A 14,237-nucleotide genomic window follows, 5' to 3' on the forward strand; every position below is an offset into this window, starting at 1 on the left:
TAATATCCATTGATGGACCTATGAACTTCTCTAGTTCTTTTTTGAACCCTGTTATGGGTTTGGCCTTCACAACATCCCTGGCAACAAGTTCTACAGGTTGACTGGGCATTGTGTGAAGAAGTATTTCCTGTTGTTTTAAACCTGCTTCCTATTAATTTCATTGGGTGACTCCTGGTTCATGTATTATATGAAGGAGTAAATAACATTTCCGTATTCACTTTCTCCACACCAGTCACGATTTTTATAGATCTCTATGATATCGCCCCTTACTTGTCTCTTTGCCAAGCTGAAAAGTCCAGTCTTTAATCTCTCCTCATAAGGAAGCTGTTCTAGACCCCAATCCTTTTTGTTGCCCTTCTTGAAATCCTGTCCTCCAAAGCGCTTGCAACTCCTCCCATCTTGGTATAGTGTGCAAACTTTATGTATGTATTTGCTATGCTATTATCTAAATCATTTATGAAGATATTGAATAGAACCAGACCCAGGACAAATTCCTGCCAGTGGATACTTCATATACCCTTCCAGCTTGATTGTGAACCATTGATGATTACTCTCCAGCTTTTCCAACCAGTTGTACACCCATTTCCTAGTAGGTTCATCTAGGCTATATTTCACTAGTTTCCTTATCAGGAGGTCACATGAGGCAGTATCAACTGCCTTACTAAGATATATCACAACTTCTGCTTCCCCACAAGGCTTGTTACCCTGTCAAAGGATGTTAGATTGATTTGACATAATTTGTTCTTGACAAATCCATGTTGACTGCTCTTTATCGCCTTCTTTTCTTCTAGTTGCTTTGCTCCATTATCTTTCTAAGCAGCAGAGTTAAGCTGACTGGCCTATAATTCCCTGAGTTGTACTTGTTCCCCTTTTGACAAATAGGTACTATGTTTTCCCTTTGCCAGTCCTCTGGGATCGCTCCCATCCTCCATGAGTTCGCAAAGATAATTGCTAAAGGCTCAGAGAGCTCTTCAGGCAGTTCCTTAAGTGTTCTAGAGAATAACTTGCCTGGCCATTGTGGCCGTTGAAATCACACAGCTACCCTTACAAAATGGAAAAGCGGTCAGTGCGCAGTGAGAGCTCCCAAAGAATATGAACAGTTTGGCTGTGAGCCAGCTTTTAATGTTTCAAGACCTGACAAGGTCACATTCCTGCCTGCTGAATCAGTAATTCAGACCAAGCGGTGGTCCTACCAATTTTCTGAGAAAGTGTACAATATGCCTACGGGATCTCACTTTTTCGAAGGACACCGCTAATAATGAACATTCCTATAGTGACTGTTAAATACATCCCCTGCCTCATGTACAGAGAAACATTTTCAACAACTGCCTGTCCACTTCTCCCTCACACACAAAGGCAGGCTCCCAACTATAGCTGGGCAACATTATTTTTTTTTAAAAAATGCAATTTTGGGTCAACTGAAACTGTTTGCAAATTCAGGACGAGACATTTCAGCCAAAAGAAAAGAGTGGTGAGGGTAGAGGAGAATGAAAACAAACAAAAACAAAAAACAGAACGAAACATTTTTGTTTTGAATTTAGCTAGAATTAGCTTTAAAAGATTTTTTTTTAAAATCCCAGCACCAACTAAAAACATTGTTGTTGTTGTTTTGGCAAGAACCAAACACCAAATTGTCATTTCAGGGTGACCCAGCACAAAACGTGTTTCAGATGTTTCTGTTTTGCCACTGAACTGAAGAGAGAGAGAGAAAAAAAAATCAATTATTTCCCCAGCTCTATTCCCAACCTCCTCTTCACACACACCCGGGCCGGCTCACGCTGCACAGCTTCCTTTCCTCTCTGTGGCTCTCTGGGCCACCAAGGTGCAGGAAGATGTTACCGAGAGCCCCCTGCACTCACAGGTCCCAGTGGCCCAGGCCAAGGGGACTCCTGAGCAGCAGCAACTGCCAGCTCAAACCATTGTGCCTGGGCTCATGCTCCCCTCCTCCAGGCTAGGCACCCTTCTCAGACCCAGTAAACCTTTCCCTTTTCCCCAGGAGAGTCCCAATTTCAGACACTTTTCTCATGGGCTCTTGAGTAGCAGTGTGAATTTCCAGGGAAAGAGACTCCAGCAAATGGGGAGTTAGACACGACCTTCCCTTCAACAGTCCTAGCCTCTCTGGTCTCGCTGAGGTTGAAAAATATGTGCGGTCCTGCACTAACTCACTTATACCTTTGCAATCTTCCCACATAGGTGCAGTGGCTCTGGAACACTTTAGAATGGGGGTGCTGCGCCCCCCTTACCCCAGTCCAGCGCTGGGGCCAGGAGCAGGACGGTGGCTCCGGGAGGGCGGGGGATGCAGACAGGGCTAAGGGGGCTGAGGCTGGGGGTGGGAGCGGAGCCAGCAGCATAAACCGGGACCATGATTTTAAGTCCATCACATTTATCACCTCTCTTCTATCTGTTCACCTTTGGGAGGAATTGTTCCACTCCCAATTTGTGTGCAATCATTTTGGATTCAAAATTCAGCTTTACATTTTTTTATTTTTTTTTAACTGTGTTAATGAAATGCTCATGCAGCCTTGGTGAATGAATTCCTGTTTATCTACAGCACACACAGTAGGAGGTAAGGCTCCCCCCACCCTGCCCAGCCAGTACTTCTGGGAAGGAGAAGAGATCCCACACACTTTCTGTAGAGATAACAGGGGTAGTTTAGTATCTGGGTCCAATGCCAGTTTTGGTTTCCTTGCTGAGTCTGCCAATTAGAGCGAAGTGTGCTGGTGTTTTTAAGATGTGAAAACTGAAATGGAGACACAAAGTCTCCTAGTAATTGCTCATATTTACACCTTCATGAGTGAAGCCTGTTTTCTGCAAAGATGTGTTTATTTAATAAAGTTCCAACTTTTTTGGAACTCACTGTGAAAGGACCTTCTACTCTGCACACACACAAGCATCCTCTCTTCCACCCTACTCAGTCATGTTCAAACAAACCTTATCCTAAATGCTGCAGCCTATTCTTAAAGGGACAGTTCCCACTAACCAAAATGCAACAAATATTAATACATTGTACAACTATATTTCACAAGTATATTTAAATTATCCCAGGTTCCTCACACTAATCCCTCCCCCGCCATGGGTCATGCATGAATTATGTTTGATCTACAACATGGAGATGCAGCACAGAGCTCTTCCTTTTTTGCTATAGTAGCTGCTGGTGGAGAAAAGCATATTATCCTCCCTGAGGAACATTTGGTCCATAGATGTAAAGTATTAACAGGGAATGTACTCAGATCTCTGGCTCTAAAAGCATGGACCTTTCCCATCTGAGCTAGGTGCAGATCTCAAATCTCTGTGTGATCTAGCCACTACAGAGTTCTATTTCTGATCGTGCCTGCAGTGACCATATCCAGCCTCTCTGTTATCTTAGCTGTACATCGTTACACTTTCCCTCTGGTAGGGTGCATGAACGTTTTGGTTAAGAACAGTTGTGAAGCACACACATTTTCATAGCAGTCATTGGAAGAGCTGGGTTTAGAAGTCATGGGCTGTTGGCTTAGATCTCAGTGCACCTTCCCCTAGATTGCAGGGTGTATTTTGTGCAGGAGTCTCTTTCTGAAAATGCATGATATTTTACCAGGTATCTAAGAATGACACGTGACCGGTCTGAATTTATTGTCCTGTTTCCAAACACCCATCCTTTTCTGCTGCCCCTTCCCAAATTCATGCCCTGCATCATCACATTCCCCTGTACCCAGCCAGGTCCTCATGTGATGATTAAAGGACCATCATTTTTCCTGAGAGCAGCCTGGCTTCAGCCCCATTGCAAATAGTGTGAAAAAACAGCCATCTTTGCTGGGGGAAGCCTCACTTCCACTAGCAAAGCCTCTAGGGCAATGGTTGCCATCTTGTTGAAGGTAGCCTGTGACTTGGTCCCATTAACAGTGTTGGGAGATGGCAGCCATTTTAGATAACGGCAAAATGGTTCAAGAAGGCAGAAATCAGAAAGCTGTGAGAACCCTTAAAAAACCCAAATATCACATTCACAATAAAAATCATGAGAGTTCTCACTAACCCCTCTGGTGAGTGTTGGGACAGCATGGCTCACACGCCGTGTGTGCTGCAGGGGTTTCAAAATGGGAGCCACAGCTGTGAGGAAAAGAGGAGCAGGGCACACAGCAATGGCAGAACAAGGCCTTGGGACAGCCCCTCCGATCCTAGTTATTGGAGAGCTGAGCAGGTGGATTTGAAATAACCCTGCAAAGATTCTCTCCTGGAAGGAAGCAGGAACAGCAGGGCTCCTTCTGCCTGGAGCCTGTGGGAAAAGCAACACGAAATTTTTCTTGGTTTGGCAAGGGCGTGCTCATTTCTCACCCTCACTGTGGTGTCTGGGCTCCTCACTCCCTTCCTTAGTGGCTATGGGAGTCTGACACCAGAAATCTCAGACTGTCAGCGAATGATACTTGAAAATAACCCACCATTTTATTTCAGTCTGGAGGTTTCAGTTTCACTTAGGACTTAAAGGCACCTCAAGTCTGGCAACAGTGAGCTTTATGGCATGCCTCTGCTTGGTGCACCTGACGCTGCAGTGAGAGCTGGGAGTAGGAGTAGAAAACAAAGAACTTCAGCAAACAACACAGCATGAGGTTATCTATACTGAGACATGCAAAGTAGGGCATGCCTTCATTTACCTAAAATCTCTAGATTTCCCAGCCTCCATCTTATTAGGTCTGGCATCTGCCTTCCACTAGACTCTTTGGGGTGGCAGCAGCAGCTAGCTCAGGCTTCTCTTGGACAGCTCGCCCCATTTCACCTACTGAGGATGTGTGTAACGTCACGTAAGTATAGGGGGATCACAGGCAGCCCCATGTCCTCTATCTCACAGGCGCCAACTCTGTCAAGTCCTGAGTAAACAGCCTGAAATTATACCTGAATTTCAGTATTAACCATCAGCACTATAATGCTGATTTGAAACTACCATTAACCATCACAAAGCTACTAACTGTGTTCAAATCTATTCTACTGCTACAATCTCAGATTTTGTTTCTGAGCAAGTGTGAAGGATATCATTTTGGCAGAGACAGGAGATTGAACCCAGGGACCCCCAGAGCTAAAAGCAACAGTTTACAGCTTGAGCTAGAGAGCGTGGCGCTGAAGCTGAGAGCTGTAACACACTAATCTCTGCAGATCAAGCACTCAGGACAACACACACAAACCACTGAGATACAAAAGCACAAGCCAGACCTCCTCCAATTCTCATCCCCTTATGAAGACAGACTAGGTAGTGAGCAAACCTAACATCTTTAATAGCAAACCATTGAGATATTCTGTGGCCATTCTTGAAAGTGGACTTTTATCATTATTTCTTCTTTTTTCTACACCATCAAGAAGCATGCTTGTTGGTTTACAGTGCCGATAGAATGTCAGCTTTTGGGGGCCAGAACAGAGCCCTGATTTTTAAAGGTTTTCGGGCATTCCTCTGCTCAGTGTGGCAAAGTCCAGGGGATTTAGACGGCTAAGTCCCATTTTCAAAATGGACTTAGAAAGTTTTGTTTCTAAATAAAATACATGATTTCCCTCATGTTGGGGACGCTAAAGTTCCATTTTATGTTTTAAAGGCATCTTACACTTTTGCATTGTGACAATCTGGGTCTAATGCAAACAATGACATAAGCCTTAATTATAATAACCTGAGGGTGGTTTTTTTTTTATTATTTTAAATACATGAACATCTTAGAGCCTTTCCCCAAGAATCATTTAAAAAAGAAATGTGATTATTTGAAAAGTGAAAAATATATCATTATTGGCCTTCAAACAGGATGACTTGTTTTTATAACTATTATGGATTTTTTAAAAATTAACATTTGCGATATGTACAGATAAAACACAAACTAGAGAACTATTTTAATTGAAAAACTGAAACCTGTAAGTAGAACTTTCCATATTTTATTAAAATAGCATATTCAACCACTGGTAACCAATAATACATTAACTTTTTCCCCCCCAGAGTACGCACAACACAGTAGCGATTTAAAATATCCTTATCCATGATAATCAATGAAAATAGTCCAAATTCAAGTGTGCAACTAAAACTAAACCTCTGAAAAAACTCTGATTTAAAGAATACATAAAGCTCTCATACAGAATTCTTTTATACCCCTATATACTAAATGCCAGTGTTTCACTCACCTGACAATACTGCTAGCTTTTTCTCTTATGCATAGTATAATGTCTCATTTATAGTACCCATTTTATAAATAAATTGGCATATCCCATCCCGTTTATATTCATCTTCAGCTTCACAAAGAAACCAGTAAATAAAACTGTCAAAGACAGTCACAACAAATGATCTCACAGCAAGATATAAAACTTGAAGATACTCAAAGATTTTTCTACTCTATTTTACATAAAAAGACAGATTTAAAAAGTGCAAGGCAAGAGTTGCAGTTTTTTTTTTTTTAATTTTTAGGCACATCCACTTCTTTAAAGCAAGCTTCAGAATGAAATTCCAGTTTGTTCTTCATGATACCTGTAAAGTCTCTTTTTAAAAAAAGAAAAAAATTACATCCTGTCAAATGTAAAGTAGGGAATCTCCTGTCCAACGCAACAGTTTTCAGTTATGTCTTGTTCTTCCTTTTTTTATCCTTGCAGGTTTCGGTTTGGGGATATATTGATTGTTTGCCTGATATTCGAGTTCTTTACGAAAGTAGTGAATTGCTTTATTTAAACCTTCTTCCAAGGGGACCTGTTTAAAGAAAGAAGAGATAGTCACATCAGCCTAAGATTCTGGCTACTCTCATAATAGTGCATTATTGTGGCTATCTTCTAAGTTATGAAAACGCTGCTTTGAAATCCTTTACTTCTTTATCAATAAAAACACAAGTATCAGAGGGGTAGCCGTGTTAGTCTGGATCTGTAAAAAGTGATGAAGAGTCCCGTGGCACATTATAGACTAACAGAAGTATTGGAGCATAAGCTTTTATGGATGAATACCCACTTCGTCAGATGCATGTCTGACGAAGTGGGTATTCGCCCACGAAAGCTTATGCTCCAATACTTCTGTTGGTCTATAAGGTGCCACAGGACTCTTTGTCCCTAATAAAAACAGAGCCCCCACCCACTGGTTACAGTCTGTCTATGCATTTCTGATGCACCCATCACTGTAATATCTAGCTATCATTTACTAAATTAGAAACCGCCAACTCAGTCTGGAAATACCACATTTAGTACCAGGCAGTAACATTTAACCCAGTTTATATCCAAATATAAACTTGGAGAATTCCTTAATGTGTTTGTAAGGAACAAAAGAGGAAAAAGAATGTTTTCTGGCTTGTTTTGAATTATATTAAGAGAACATCCTCTAGATAATCTGTGTAAATGGTGAGGCCTAACTAAGTTTAAAGTAGAATACTTCTTTAAATTGGTCCACTAAGAAATAGCAATGGGGATATCAACCACTAGGCAAAACTGACAGTAACCCATTAGGAACTGATCACCTTGAGCTCTCTAAAAGAGTTAATTAGATTCTAATAATTTGTGCGTAGTTAAGAGGAATAATATTTTTCTATTCGGTTTCTAGTTTTAAACAGTGTATTTTATACTCATGGGCACACAACAGAAATATTTAATTCCTTTTCCAAGTATAGTAGTCTCTGTTCTTATGTCACCAGCATGAATTGATACAGTGATAGCACTATAGAAATGCATACATTAACTACCAGTGCACTTCTCCGATTCACTACCAATCCTCATTCACCACTGGATAAGAGTACAAATGTCTATATCCTGTTAAAGTTGATAGAACATGATCTACTGCCACTGTGCCACTTTTTAAAAACAAATTAGGTTCTGAATGCCCCAGGCACACAGGGGAAGAGGAATCTCCTTACAACAACAGTTTTGTTGTTGTTGTTGTTTTTTTAAGACAGAATTTTGACCTGCTCATGCCCCACATTGAATCATTTCACACGGATGGAGAGGGGAAGTAGGCCTAAACTAAGCCCTTTCCCCCAGTTTTAGATGGGGGAAGGGTTCTCTTTGTAATAATCAAGCTCTTGCTTTCAGCGGTGCTCAATGGCAGGTGTGTGAGTGAAATGTAGTCAGGAAGATCTGGGTGTTTCATCATTAGGATCATTATCAACCACAGATGTACTTCACTTTGCAGACCTTAATTCTTCAGAAAACAGCAAATCTTTATGCTGGTATCACCTGAGTATTGGCTAATTTCCAGGGATTTATTGGGATTCCAGTCAGGCAGGAGGGAAGGGGGCTGGGTCATGAAAGGTTGAAGGGTTTGTAGCCATTAATGGTGCACCTACCCTAGAACCAGTATCTGTTTTCTAGCAGCACTGTTGTTTTTAAAACAGTTTTCCAGCAAAGTTCTCTAGTGAAATCAAGGCTTAAGATTCAAGGCCAGGTTGTAACACTTGTCCTGGCCATTTGAGTGGCCCTGTGCAGTGTGGCCAGCTAGCCTCAAGGTAACGTAGGGAGAAAAGATGGTGTAATGCTGGCTTGGGAGGCCTTTCTTAAGAAAGAGCGATGAGTCGGCGTGTGCAGAAGGAGGTATTCAGGAAAGAGTACACATCACTGAGTGATACAATGGTACACCTCTACCCCGATATAATGTGACCCGATATAACACGAATTCGAATATAACGCGGTAAAGCAGCGCTCCGGGGGAGCAGGGCTGCGCATTCCGGCGGATCAAAGCAAGTCTGATATAACGTGGTTTCACCTATAACGCGGTAAGATTTTTTGGCTCCCGAGGACGGCGTTATATCGGGGTAGAGGTCTATTACAATACTATTATTGTATTATTGTATTATTCCCAGCCTCTTAACGCAGCACAAGTATTTAAAAGCTTTTTTGGACAGTGACTGTATCTTAAGCAAATTTCACTGCTGCCTACAATAAATCCCAGATCTCCCCCACCTTTACCAAAGAGCATATACAACTAATTCTGAACCACAGTGAACAAATAGCTTAATTAATTCATCAAATATGTATTAAATTATTTTTGTCTATGGCAAATTCAGGGTGGAATTTCAAAAGGTTTAAATCTGTTCTCACTGAAGTCAATGATAAAACTCCCATTAACTTCAATGGGAGCAGAGGTAGGCCAACCTGAGCGGGTTCTCAAAATCCCATTGTTTGTATACTACCGCTTTGTCCAACTACCTAGTTTTTATTGGGTTCTTCTGCTATTCCTCACAATCCTCCAAGGTGACTAGATTAAACCTGATAAGCGCAGTAACATTTGCATATCTTTAAAAGGATCTTAAAAACCTCAACCCTTAAATGTTCTATTTCATTTTGTATTGAACAACATCCACATAATAAAAGCTAATTTCTCTTTAACAGGATAAGTGGAGGGGTAATTCATTATTACAATGCTTTGTCACGTATTTCATAGGTTGATAGATTTTAAGGCCAGGGACCTGTAATCATCTAGTCTGACCTCCTGCACAACTCAGGTCGTAGAACTTTCCCCAGCACACATTTATTGAGTGTCCATGTAAGACTCAAGGCACTTTATAACCTTTACAATAATTGCCCTTGGAATTCTTTCCTCCACTTCCCCCAGTTCTTTAAGATGCTCTAATAACTGCAGGATATCTTCTTTTATAAAGGCAAGACAATCATCAGGAAAAACCACAGGTTTACACACGACACTATTAATCTAGCTTTACATACCACAGGTTCCCAACCAAGCAATAACTTGGCTTTCTTGATGTCAGGCCTTCTTTTCTGGGGGTCATCTTGAGCTTCTGAGAGAAACTGGATTTCACTGCCACTACCTGTTGAATAAAATATTGCATTTGATTATCCTTTGTTTGCTATGCTTTCAACTTACACATTTCCCCAGTGGTGGTATGTCGTCCCTCTCAAGCTTATTTAGATTATTCCCAATTTTCCCCTCCAAAATGTCTTACACTGACATGACGGTCCTTCCAGCAAAGGTGGGATGAACCATTCAGGAGAGGCACTGCAAAGTGACTCAGAAACACTTCCTCCTCCCCAATACTATTCATTTCTACTGTCTGCGGAGTGAAGAACCATGCACGAGTCTTGTATTCAGATCCCTTCATGGTAGCACATTGAGAACTTACTATGCAAGCCCAAAACATTCTGCATTATTGTATACAAATGTTTATTTGAATTTAAAAATTTGTAGTCAGAGCAAAACAGAGCTAGTTAGTTAGTGAGCAGCAAATGGAGGGATTGTCTACCTGTCTAGTGGCACCATAGTGTTCTATCACACAAACAAGCTATGTCCAAGACTGGAGCGTTAAGGGGCTGAGCAAAATCACAGACAATTAAGAATATAAAAACGGCCATACTAGAACAGACCAAAGGTCCATCTAGCCCAGTATCCTGTCTTCTGACAGTGGCCAATGCCAGGTGCTCCAGAGGGAATGAATAGGACAGGTAATCATCAAGTGATCCATCCTGTCGCCCATTCCCAGCTTCTGGCAAACAAGAGGCTAGGGACACCATCCCTGACCATCCTGGCTAATAGCCATTGATGGACCTATCCTCCATGAATTTATCGAGTTCTTTTTGAACCTGTTATAGTCTTGGCCTTCACAACATCCTCTGGCAAGGAGTTCCACAGGTTGACTGTGTGCTGTGTGAAAAAGTACTTCCTTTTGATTGTTTTAAACCCGCTGCCTATTAATTTCACTTGGTGACCCCTAGTTTTTGTGTAATAAGGAGTAAATAACACTTTCTTATTTACTTTCTCCACACCAGTCATGATTTTATTTACCTCAATCATATCCCCCCTTAGTCATCTCTTTTCCAAGCTGAAAAGTCCCAGTTTTATTAATCTGTCTGTTCCAGAACCCTAATAATTTGTTGCCCTTTTCTGAACCTTTTCCAATTCCAATATATCTTTGAGATGTGGCGACCACACAGTATTCAAGATGTGGGCGTACCATGGGTTTAGAGGCAATATGATATTTTCTGTCTTATTATCTATCCCTTTCTTAATGATTCCCAACATTCTGTTCGCTTTTTTGACTGCCACTGCACACTGAATGGATGTTTTCAGAGAACTATCCATAATGAATCCAAGATCTCTTTCTTGAGTGGTATCAGCTAATTTAGACCCCATCATTTTATATGTATAGTTGGGATTATATTTTCCCATGTGCATTTCTTTGCACTTATCAACATTCAGAAGGGTAGCCGTGTTAGTCTGGATCTGTAAAAAGCAACAGAGTCCTGTGGCACCTTATAGACTAACAGATGTATTGGAGCAGAAGCTTTCGTGGGTGAATACCCACTTGCATCTGACAAAGTGGGCATTCACCCACGAAAGCTTATGCTCCAATGTCTGAGAGTCTATAAGGTGCCACAGGACTCTTTGTTGCTCTATCAACATTGGATTTCATCTGCCATTTTGTTGCCCAGTCACCCAGTTTTGAGAAATCCTTTTGTAGCTCTTTGCAGTCTGCCTGGGACTTAACTATCTTGAGTAGTTTTGTATTATCTGCACATTTTGCCACCTCACTGTTTACCCCCTTTTCCAGATCATTTATGAATATGTTGAATAGGATTGGCCCAGTACAGACCCCTGGGGGACACCACTATTTACCTCTTTCCATTCTGAAAACTGACCATTTAATTCCTACCCTTTGTTTCCTATCTTTTAACCAGTTACCAATCCATGAGAGGACCTTCCCTCTTATCCCATGACAGCTTACTTTGTTTAAGAGCCTTTGGTGAGGGACCATGTCAAAGGCTTTCTGAAACCTAAATACACTGGATCCCCCTTGTCCACATACGTGTTGACCCCCTTAAAGAATTCTAGTAGTTTGGTGAGGCATGATTTCCCTTTACAAAAACCATGTTGACTCTTCCAACAAATCTGTGTGTCTGACAATTTTGTTCTTTAGTATAGTTTCAACCAATTTGCCCAATACTGAAATCAGGCTTACCAGCCTGTAATTGCTGGGGTCACCTCTGGAGCCCTTTTTAAAAATTGGAGTCACATTAGCTATCCTCCAGTCATTTGGTACACCCAAAAAGAATGGCTCAGGTTTGGGAATCTCCCTCACATCCTCAACCGTGAAGACTGATGCAAAGAATTCATTTAATTTCTCCGCAACGGCCTTATCGTCCTTGAGTGCTCCTTTAGCAGTTGATCATCCAGTGGCCTCACTAGTTGTTTAGCAGGTTTCCTGCTTCTCACGTACTTAATTTTTTTTTTTGCTATTACTTTGAGTAATAGCTGTTCTTCAAATTCTTTTTTGGCCTTCCTAATTATATTTTTACACTTCATTTGCCAGAGTTTATGCTCCTTTCTATTTTCCTCACTAAGATTTAACTTCCACTTTTTAAAGGATGCCTTTTTGCCTATCACTGCTTGGCTTACTTCTTTGTTTAGCCACAGTAGCACTTCTTTGGTTCTCTTACTATGTTTTTTAATTTGGGGTATACATTTAAGTTGAGTCTTTAAAAAGTTTCCATGCAGCTTGCAGGGATTTTACTTTGGTGCTGTACCTTTTAATTTCTGTTTAACTAATATCCTCATTTTTGTGTAGTTCCCCTTTTTGAAATTAAATGCTAAACTGTTGGGCCGCTGTGGTGTTTTCCCTGCCACAGGGATGTTAAATTTAATTATATTATGGTCACTATTACCAAGCAGTCCAGCTATATTCACCTCTTGGACCCGATCCTGTGCTTCATTTAGGAAATAAATCAAGAATTCCCTCTCCTCTTGTGGGTTCCAGGACGAGCTGCTCCAAGAAGCAGTCATTTAAGGTGTCAAGAAACTCTCTCTGCATCCCGTCCTGAGCTGACATGAGTCATTGTGGGGATAGTTGAAACCCCCCATTATTATTAAGTTTTTTAATTTTAATAGCCCCTCTAGTCTCCCTGAGCATTTCATAGTCACTATCACCATCCTGGTCAGGTGGTCAGTAATATATCCCTACTGCTATATTTTTAGTATTCGAGCATGGAATTCTATGGTACAGTTTGGTTCATTTAAGATTTTTACTTCACTTGATTCTACACTTTCTTTCACATATAGTGCTATTCCCCCAACAGCACAACCTGTTCTGTCCTTCAGATATATTTTGCACCCTGGTATCACTGTGTCCCATTGATTATCCTCATTCCACCAACTTTCTGTGATGCCTCTTGAATCAATATCCTCATTTAATACGAGGCACTCTAGTTCACCCATCTTATTATTTAGATTTCTAGCATTGGTATACAAGCACTTTAAAAACTTGCCACTTTTTAGCTGTGTCTCATTACATGATGTAATTGAATGAGACTTTTTCATTTGACTGTTTCTCGTCAGATCCTACTTGTATTTTACCATCTTCCATATGCTCCTGCTTACTAGAGCATAGAGAATCTCCATTAGTAGATCCTCCTATAAGGGATCTCTTTGTCTGAACCACGTGCTCCTCCGCACCTGTCAGCTTTCCCCCAGCCCTTAGTTTAAAAACTGCTCTACGACCTTTTTAATGTTAAGTGCCAGCAATCTGGTTTCATTTTGGTTTAGGTGGAGCCCACCCTTTCTGTATAGGCTCCCCCTTTCCCAAAAGGTTTCCTAGTTCCTAAAAAATCTAAACCCTGCCTCCCTACACCATCATCTCATCCACGCATTGAGACCCTGCAGTTCTGCCTAACTGGCCCTGTTTGTGGAACTGGAAGCATTGTCTTACCTAGCAGCCTAAATTCAGGATTCAATAATGCTGTAAAGGCAGCACACACAACAGCAGGAACACAGGGCGAGAGGTAGGGACTGCCAAATAATCTCCAGCATCCCCTCCAACCAAGTGAAAGGGAGAGTCTGATGGGCGCTGGAATGAATCACTTCTAGCCTCCAGTTTCCAGGTCGGTATAGGGGAAGAAAAACTGTCATCACAGCACGAGACTTTTGATGGTGGTATAGAGAGAAACTCGTGGAATGTGAGGAGGATTCCTGGACGAATCTACCCAAACAGTATTTGTGTTTTAGTTCCGGAGATGATATATTTCATTCACATTCAGCTCAGTTTAGACTTTTTCAATGACTGCATTTACGGCAGGAGTTGGTGTCTTGTACTGAACTTTTATCTAAAATAGTCATAGCATCTCTCCTTCCTATTGCTGCCAGAATTTGTGTAGTACACCTGCCAGGGATCATCTTACATTTTCTTTTCGTTCTTAAAAGAAGAAAACCCATGCACAGAGAAGTCTACCTGGGGTCAGACCAGAATGGGGAGCAATATTCAGAACTACCTGGTAGTCCCTCTCAGAATGGGCATGAATTGTACCAGTACATGACAAACTACCAC

The 14,237-nt window shown here is 41.3% G+C and overlaps 1 protein-coding gene across 1 annotated transcript in view; it reads right to left on the minus strand.

The window, feature by feature from the left end:
* Nucleotides 1-5,863: 5,863 nt before the first annotated feature.
* Nucleotides 5,864-14,237, minus strand: part of UXS1 (UDP-glucuronate decarboxylase 1) — a 102,355-nt gene continuing 93,981 nt past the window's right edge. The window contains exons 14-15 of the mRNA XM_034758061.1: nt 9,631-9,734; nt 5,864-6,682 (exon numbers count right to left, since the gene is read on the minus strand). Coding sequence (XP_034613952.1) covers nt 6,551-6,682; nt 9,631-9,734 — 236 coding nt within the window. The 3' untranslated portion in view covers nt 5,864-6,550. The remainder of the gene's footprint in view (nt 6,683-9,630; nt 9,735-14,237) is intronic.

The sequence above is a fragment of the Trachemys scripta genome, chromosome 1, assembly GCF_013100865.1.
Source record: "Trachemys scripta elegans isolate TJP31775 chromosome 1, CAS_Tse_1.0, whole genome shotgun sequence".
NCBI classification, from domain to species: domain Eukaryota; kingdom Metazoa; phylum Chordata; order Testudines; family Emydidae; genus Trachemys; species Trachemys scripta.